This window comes from Onychostruthus taczanowskii, unplaced genomic scaffold (genome assembly GCF_017590055.1).
Source record: "Onychostruthus taczanowskii isolate IOZ18803 unplaced genomic scaffold, ASM1759005v1 scaffold2, whole genome shotgun sequence".
Classification (NCBI taxonomy): Eukaryota; Metazoa; Chordata; class Aves; order Passeriformes; family Passeridae; genus Onychostruthus; species Onychostruthus taczanowskii.
The window spans coordinates 28,482,807-28,491,571 of record NW_024499239.1 but is presented as its reverse complement, the minus strand read 5'-3'; the positions used below and the strand labels follow the sequence as shown (position 1 = coordinate 28,491,571).

General features: G+C 64.1%; 1 protein-coding gene across 1 annotated transcript in view; it reads right to left on the bottom strand.

Moving 5' to 3' along the window:
• The window catches only part of RTKN (rhotekin), a 9,114-nt gene extending 857 nt beyond the window's left edge, over positions 1 to 8,257 (bottom strand). The window contains exons 1-6 of the mRNA XM_041403131.1: positions 8,030 to 8,257; positions 4,994 to 5,187; positions 3,514 to 3,732; positions 3,068 to 3,162; positions 1,936 to 2,042; positions 90 to 221 (exon numbers count right to left, since the gene is read on the bottom strand). Coding sequence (XP_041259065.1) covers positions 90 to 221; positions 1,936 to 2,042; positions 3,068 to 3,162; positions 3,514 to 3,732; positions 4,994 to 5,187; positions 8,030 to 8,113 — 831 coding nt within the window. The 5' untranslated portion in view covers positions 8,114 to 8,257. The remainder of the gene's footprint in view (positions 1 to 89; positions 222 to 1,935; positions 2,043 to 3,067; positions 3,163 to 3,513; positions 3,733 to 4,993; positions 5,188 to 8,029) is intronic.
• Positions 8,258 to 8,765: the final 508 nt, after the last annotated feature.

The following is an 8,765-nucleotide window of genomic DNA, read 5'->3' as shown; positions in this document are numbered from 1 at the left end:
CCAGAACCCCCATAACCCCACAGCCCCCACACTGCCCGTGCCCCCCCGAGCCCAGCAGCCCCCGCGTGTCCCCCGTGTCCCCCATGTACCTTGGTGACAGCGATGGTCAGGGTGGGCTCCTGCCCTGCCTCAGCCTCGCCGGCGCTGCCGTAGCAGAGCAGCCCAGGGCCCCGCAGCACACAGAACAGGGGGGCCCCGCCCGGCCCCTCGGCCCCTGGAGCCTGGCCCGAGACCCCCAGAGCCCTCAGCACCCACGGGGGGCACCACAGTGCCAGTGTCCCCCATTCTGCACCCACAGTGGCACCACAGCACCAGTGTCCTCCATTCTGCACCCACGGGGGGCACCACAGCCCCAGTGTCCCCCATTCTGCACCCACAGCTGCACCACAGCACCAGTGTCCCCCATTCTGCACCCACGGGGGGCACCACAGCACCAGGGTCCCCCATTCTGCACCCACGGGGGGCACCACAGCACCAGTGTCCCCCATTCTGCACCCACAGTGGCACCGCAGCACCAGTGTCCCCCCCATGCCCAGCACATCCAGCTCCACCCTCCCAGTGGACCCACTTGTGTCACCACCCATCCTGTCCCCATCCCTGTCCCCGCTCCCATCCCAACCCATTCCCATCCCTGTCCCTGTTTTTGTCCCTTCCCATCTCTGTCCTTCCCCTTGTGTCCGCCCCCATCCATGTCACTGTCCCCATCCCACTCCTCCGCCTGGCCACATCCCATGCCCGTCTTTGTCCCTGGCCTGTTCTCATCCTTGTCCTTGTCCCCATTTCTCCAGCCATCCCTGTTATCTGTGTCCCCATCTCCATCCTTGTCCATCCCCATCGCTGTCCTTGTTCCTGTCCTTCACCCTGCCCCCAGGGTGTTCCCATCCTGCCCCCATTCCTGTCCCTGTCCCATCCTTGTCCTCATGTCCCTCTCCCTCTCCCTCTCCCTGTCCCTGCCCTGGTCCTGGGCACAGGGGTACATACATCCCATCCCTCTATCCCATTCCCAATCCCATTCCCTCTATCCTAATCCCATTCCCAATCCCATTCCCAATCCCATTCCCTCTACCCCATTCCCTCACTTGCAGCTGCAGAGTCCCTGTTATTGTGGGGGTGTTTATGCAGCTCATCCCATTTCTACATCCCATTCCTCTATCCCATTCCTCTATCCCATTCCTCTATCCCATTCCTCTCTCCCATCCGTATATCCCATATATCCCATATATCCCATCCCTATATCCCATTCCTATATCCTATTTCTCTATATATCCCATATATCCCTATATCCCATATATCCCTATACCCCATTTCCCTACATCCCATTTTTCTATCCCATTCCTCTCTCCCATCCCTATATCCCATTTCTCTTCTTCATCCCTATATCCCATTTCCCTATATCCCATTTCCCTATATCCCATTTCCCTATATCTCATTTCTCTATCCCATTTCTCTATCCCATTTTTCTATCCCATCCCTATTCCCCATTTCCCTATACCCCATTTCCCTATATCCCATTTCCCATTTCCCTCTATCCCATTTCCCTATACCCCCTTTTTCTATCCCATCCCTATATCCCATTTCCCTATATCCCATCCCTATATCCCATTTCTCTTCTTCATCCCTATATCCCATTTCCCTATATCCCATATATCCCTATATCCCATTTCCCTATATCCCATTTCTCTATCCCATTCCTCTATCCCCTTTTTCTATCCCATCCCTCTATCCCATTATTCCCCTCTATCCATTATTCCCCCATATCCCATTGATCCCGTTCCCTCCCCCGCAGTCGCAGTGTCCCTTTACCAGGGCAGTGTTAACAAACCCCAAACCCCCACCCCTCTGTCCATTCCTGATCCCAGCCCTCCATCCCACCCCCCTCTCCCCCTCCCGGTGCCCCTCCCGGTGCCCCTCCCGGTGTCCCCCGGTGTCCCTCACCTGCAGCCGCAGTGTCCCTGTCGCCGCGGGGGTGTCCATGCAGCGGGGCCGGGCCGCCAGGCGGCAACACATGCGGCCATAGAGGGGCACCCAGCAGGGGCTCTGCTCTGGGGGGACACGGGGACACGGGGGGGACATGGAGGGACCCCCAAACCCCCCCGACAGGGCTCTGCTCTGGGGGGACACGGGGACACGGGGGGGACATGGAGGGACCCCCAAAACCCCCCGGCAGGGCTCTGCTCTGGGGGGACACCGGGGACATGGAGGGACCCCAAAACCCCCCAGCAGGGCTCTGCTCTGGGGGGACAGGGGGGGGACATGGAGGGACCCCAAACCCCCAAGCAGAGCTCTGCTCTGGGCACACACGAGGCTCTTGGGGGTTCAGAGGGACCCCCAAACCCCAAAAGGATCCCTGACCCCGCCCCTCCTCGTGCCAGGACCCCCAGACCTCCCTGTCCCCCATGGACCAAGACCCCAAATCCATCCTCACCCCTGCAGGACCCCAAAATCCCAGACCCCCAAAATCCTGGATCCCCAAGTCCCAGACCCCAAAATCCTGGACCCCCAAAATCCCGGACCCCCAAAATCCCAGACCCCCAAAATCCTGGATCCCCAAATCCCAGGCCCCCAAAATCCTGGACCCCCCCAACTCCTCCCCATCTGTTCCAGCCCCATTGCCCTGTTTTGGGGTGCCATGAGGTGTTTAGGGGTGTTATGGGGTGTTTAGGGGTGTTATGGGGTGCCATGGGGTGTTTATGGGGTGTTCTAGGGTGTCACAGAGTATTTAGGGGTGCCCTGGGCTGTTTTGGGGTGCTTATGGGGTGTTTTGGGGTGCCATGGGGTGTTTATGGGGTGTCACAGGGTGTTTGGGGTGCCCTGGGGTGTTTATGGGCTGTTTGGGGTGCCCCGGGGTGTTTGGGGTGCCCCGGGGTGTTTATGGGGTGCCCCTGGCTGTTCGGGGTGCCCCGGGGTGTTTATGGGCTGTTTTGGGGTGTTTATGGGGTGTTTATGGGCTGTTTTGGGGTGCCCCGGGGTGTTTATGGGGCGCCCCGGGCTGTTTGGGGTGTTTATGGGGTGTTTATGGGCTGTTTTGGGGTGCCCTGGGCTGTTTGGGGTGCCCGGCCCCACTGACCGTCGGCGGCGATGACGAGGTCGTGGGTGCGGAACCCGTCGTGCACCTGGGCCAGGGACAGCGCGGCGTGCGCCAGCAGCTGGAACCGGGGACACCTGGGACGGGACAGGGACACTGGGGACACTGGGGACACTGGGGACAGGGGACACTGGGGACACCAGGGACGGGACAGGGACACTGGGGACACTGGGAACACCTGGGATGGGACAGGGGACACTGGGGACACTGGGGACACTGGGGACTGGGGACACTGACACACAGTGGCACATAGATGACACACATGGGACACACAGGAGCACACAGGGGGGCACACAGGTGACACGCAGTGACACACAGTGACACGCAGTGACACACAATGACACCCAGGGGTACACAGTGACACACAGTGACACCCAGGGGTACACAGTGACACACAGTGACACACAATGACACCCAGCGGTACTCACGGCACGCCGGGCGGCGGCAGCAGCGTGCCGGTGCCGCCGGTGCCCGGGGGGCTGCCCGGGGTCCCCTCGGTGGCTGCCCGTGCCCGGCGGCCCGAGGCGCGGCCCAGGGAGCTGCCGAGGCGCGTGGCCAGCCTTTTGGGGGTGCTGCCCTGCGCCCCCCCGGGCAGCCCCGCGCTGTACAGCTCCAGCCGCAGCTCGAAATCGGGGCCCGCCTCCGAGCTGGGGACACAGGGGACACCGCGGCGTCAGGGACACGGGAACAGCCCGGGGACACTCCCAGGGACTGTGGGGACACCGCGGCGTCAGGGACACGAGGACAGCCCGGGGACACCCCCAGGGACTGTGGGGACACCGCGGGGGACAGCCCAGGGGACACCCCCAGGGACTGTGGGGACACAGCGGGGGACAGCCCGGGGACACCCCCAGGGCCACCCCAGGGACTGCGGGGACACCGCGGCGTCAGGGACACGGGAACAGCCCGGGGACACTCCCAGGGCCACCCCATGGGCTATGGGGACACAGCAGGGACACAGCGGGGTCAGGGACACCCCCAGGGCCACCCCCAGAGACTGCGGGGACACCGCAGGGTCAGGGACACGGGGACACAGCAGGGACACCCAAGGGACTGCAGGGACACAGCAGGGACACAGCGGGGTCAGGGACACCCCCAGGGCCACCCCAGAGACTGCGGGGACACAGCGGGGTCAGGGACACAGGGACACAGGGCCACCCCAGGGACTGTGGGGACATTGCGGGGTGGGGCAGGGGTCACCCCCAGGAGGGGTCAGAGGGGGATTTGGGGTCCCCTGGAGCGGGGACAGGACAGGGGAGGGGTCCCCAAGGGGGGGTTGGTGGTGGCAGGGGTCACGTGGAGGGTGGCAGTGGCCCTGGGGGGTGGCAGGGTCCCTGGGGAGGGGTGTGGGGGGGATCAGGGGTCTCTGGGGGGGATCAGGCGTCCCATGGGGATGTCAAGGGGGGTGTCAGGGTCCCCCAGGGGGTGTCAGGGCCCCCTGGGGAGGGCCCTCCATGTTTGGGGTGTCCCCTGCCACCACACCCCCACTGTGTGCCCCACAGGATTTTCCCATTGCCCCCAAATTTCGGGGTGTCCTTCACTGCAACAACCCCTCCAAACGGGGCTCCCATCCACCCCTGGGTTTTGGGGTGTCCCTCACTGCCGTGTCCTCCATCCCACCCCAGGTTTTGGGGTGTCCCTCACTGCTGTGTCCCCCACATCCCCCCAGGTTTTGGGGTGTCCCTCACCGCCGTGTCCCCCATTCACCCCTGGCTTTTGGGGTGTCCCTCACCGCCGCACCCCCCATGGTGTCCCCAAACCCCCTCCCTAAGCTTTGGGGACCCTCCCCGGTTTTTAGTGTGCCCTGTGCAGTTCCCCACTTCGGGGGTCCCATAGGGTGCCCTCCCCACCTTTGGGCATCCCTTGGGCTACCCAATTCCCTCCGCGACCATTTTTGGGGTGTCTCACCGCCGGGCCCCCCTCAGCCGGGCCTCCTGGCGCCGCTGCAGCTCGCCCCCGGCCGCGACCACCCTGGCATCGCACAGCACCAGGGTCTTGGTGGTCTCCAGCGCCTGCTCGGGCCGGCTGCAGGCGGGGAGCAGCCGCCGGGCTCCCTCCCGCACCCGCAGCGCCCGCTCCAGCGCCCGCTGCAGCTCCGGCTCCTGGGAACACATTTGGGGGGTCAGGGGGACCCCGAAACCCCTCTGAACCCACAGTGACCGCTCCAGCGCCCGCTGCAGCTCCGGCTCCTGGGGACACATTTGGGGGGTCAGGGGGACCCCAAAACGCTTCCTACACCCATAGTGACTGCTACAGGGCCCGCTGCAGCTCCGACTCCTGGGAACACATTTGGGGGGGTCAGGGGGACCCCAAAACCTCTCTGAACCCACAGTGACCGCTACAGAGCCCGCTGCAGCTCCGGCTCCTGGGGAGGGGACACCGGGGGGTCAGGGGGACCCCAAAACCCTTCACATGCACACAGTGACCGCTACAGAGCCCACTGCAGCTCCGGCTCCTGGGGATGGGACATTTGGGGGCTCAGGGGGACCCCAAAACCCTTACAATACACACAACACCCCCTCCAGGGCCTGCTGCAGCTCTGGCTCCTGGGGAGGGGACATTGGGAAGTCAGGGGGACCCCAAAACCTCTCTGAACCCACAGTGACCGCTGCAGAGCCCACTGCAGCTCCGGCTCCTGGGGATGGGCACATTTGGGGGGTCAGGGGGACCCCAAAACCCTTCCCATACACACAACACCCCCTCCAGGGCCTGCTGCAGCTCTGGCTCCTGGGGAGGGGACATTGGGAAGTCAGGGGGACCCCAAAACCTCTCTGAACCCACAGTGACCGCTGCAGAGCCCACTGCAGCTCCAGCTCCTGGGAATGGGCACATTTGGGGGGTCAGGAGGACCCCAAAACCCTTCTCATACACACAACACCCCCTCCAGGGCCTGCTGCAGCTCCGGCTCCTGGGGATGGGACATTTGGGGGGTCAGGGGGACCCCAAAACCCTTCCCATACACAGAGTGAGCTCTCCAGAACCAGTTGTAGGTCTGGCTCCTGGGAACGGCACATTTGGGGGGGTCAGGGGGACCCTAAAACCCCTCTGCACCCACAGTGACCGCTACAGAGCCCGATGCAGCTCCAGCTGCTGGGGACTGGACATTGGGGTTCAGGGGCACCCCAAAACCCTTCCCATACACACAGCGCCCGCTCCAGAACTTGCTGCAGCTCTGGCTGCTGGGAATGAGAACATTTAGGGGGGTCAGGGGGTCCCCAATTCCCTCTGCACCCACAGCAGCTCTGGGTCATGGCAATGGGCACATTTGGGGGGTCAGGGGGACCCCAAAACCCTTCCCGGACCCACAGCACCCACTTCAGGGCCTGCTCCAGCTCTGGCTGCTGGCAACGGAACATTTGGGGGGTCAGGGGGGACCCCAAATCCCCTCTGCACCCACAGCACACACACTGCAGCTCCAGCTCCTGGGAATGGCACATTTGGGGGTCAGGGGGTCCCTAAAATCCCTCCCAGACCCACAGAAGCTCCAGCTCTTGGCAAGAACACACTGGGGGGTCAGGGGGACCCCAAAACCGTTCCCACACCCATAGTGCCTGCTGGAGCTCTGGCTCCCAGGAATGGGAACATTTGGGGGGTCAGGGGGACCCCAAAACCCTTACAATACACACAGCAACCCCTTTCAGAGCCCGCTGCAGCTCTGGCTCCTGGGAACAGCACATTTGGGGGGTCAGGGGGACCCCATAACCCCTCTGCACCCACAGTGACCGCTCCAGAGCCCGCTGCAGCTCCGGCTCCTGGGAATGGGCACATTTGGGGGGTCAGGGGGACCCCAGATTCCCTCTGCACCCACAGCAGCCCTGGGTCGTGGCAATGGGCACATTTGGGGGGTCGGGGGGACCCCAAATGTCCTCCCAGACCCATGGCAGCTCCAGCTCCTCCCACATTTGGGGTTTAGGAAGGTCTGGGGGGAATGTGGGGCGCCTGCCGGGCACCCCCCGGCCCACCCACCCCCCCGGGGTCCCAGCCATGCCCAGCGGTGCCAGCCCTACACACACGGTGGGGAAGGGGGGTCCCCACATTGTTTGGGGGTCCCAGCCACGCACGCGGGGGGTGCCAGCCCTGCCCTGATGGGGTCCCCACCCTGCAGCCCCCCACAAACGCACCGTGCACCCCACAGATTTATCGGGAACCCCATGGGCACGTCCTGTACCCCACGGGGAATCCGTGAACCCCAAAACCAGACCGTGCACCCCACGAACACGTCACGGAACCCACAGATCGATCGTGCACCCCACAGGTTTACCAGGCACCCCAGAAATTATTGCTGCACCCCACGGGGGAGCCATGCACCCCACAAACACACCTTGCACCCCATAAGGACACCACGTGCTCCACAGATCCATCGTGCACCCCAAAGGCAGGGAAAGCACCCCACAAACTCATCCAGCACCCCGCAGGGGAACCAGGCACCCCACAGATTTACCCTGCACCCCAAAACCACATCCCGCACCCCACAACCGTGCCATGCACCCCACGGATTTCCCACAACACCCCAAACCCATCCTGCACCCCACAGATCCATGGCGCACCCCACAAACCCCCCCAGATTCACCAAGCACCCCCAAAACCCCAAATTTCCCCCCCCACCGACCACCTTCAGCCCCCCCCCAAGTCCCTCCCGGTACCTCCGGCTCCTCCATCCCGATCCCGATCCCGATCCCGATCCCGATCCCGATCCCGCCCCTGTCCCCCCCTCCAGTGACGTCACCACCTATAAATAACCCCCCGCTGCAAACGGGGGGAGCGGGAGCCCCCCCAAAATCGCCCCTCTCGTGGTTTTGGGGGGCTCCTCAAGGGGTGAATCCCTTTGGGATGAGGAGCCCGTTCCACCTTCCCGGGACCGCCCGGGATCCGGGAGCTCCGGGGGGGTCCCGGGGGGTCCCGAATTTGGGGAGGGGGAGGGGGGGGTCCCCCCAAAATTCCCACCTGGATGCTGGCGGCGATCTGGCGGATGTAGAGCATGTTGAGATCCTCCAGGATCCGCAGCCGGCGGCCCCCCCCCACCTCCATCGGGACCCCCGGGACCCCCCCAGCTATTTTGGGGGGTTCCCCCAAAGCCCCCCAAGGGGGTCCCGCCGCATCCAGCGCTGGGGTGTAGCGGGGGCCGCCCCCCCCTCTCTACCGAGGCGGCTGCGGGGAGAAAACGGGCTTTGGATGGAGCCCCCTCCCCGGGAATTTGGGGGTGCTTGGGCCCCTCCCTGGAATTTGGGGGTGTTTGGGCCCCTCCCTGGAATTTGGGGGGGCGTCGACGATGTTTGGCGTCCCCAAACGGCCGCCCCCTCGCAGGGAACAAGGGGGGCACTGTGCGGGAAAGGGCAGCGGGGGCGGCGGGGGGGAGGGGATTAGGGGCAGGGAGGGAATGCAGGGATTGGGGTGCAAGATTTGGGGTGCAGGGCTTGGGGTGCAGGGAGGGAATGCAGGGATTGGGGTGCAGGGTTGCAGGGTTTGGGGTGCAGAAATGGGGTGCAGGGAGGGGATTCGGGGCAAGGAGTGAACGCAGGGATTGGGGTGCAGGGTTTGGGGTGCAGGGTTTGGGGTGCAAGATTAGGGGTGCAGGGCACAAGAGGAGAGGTGGAGAAAATGGGGTGCAGGGCACAAGATGGAGTGTGGGGATGGGAAAAGGGGGGCAGGGTTTTGGGGGCAGGGGAGGGTGCGGGGGAAT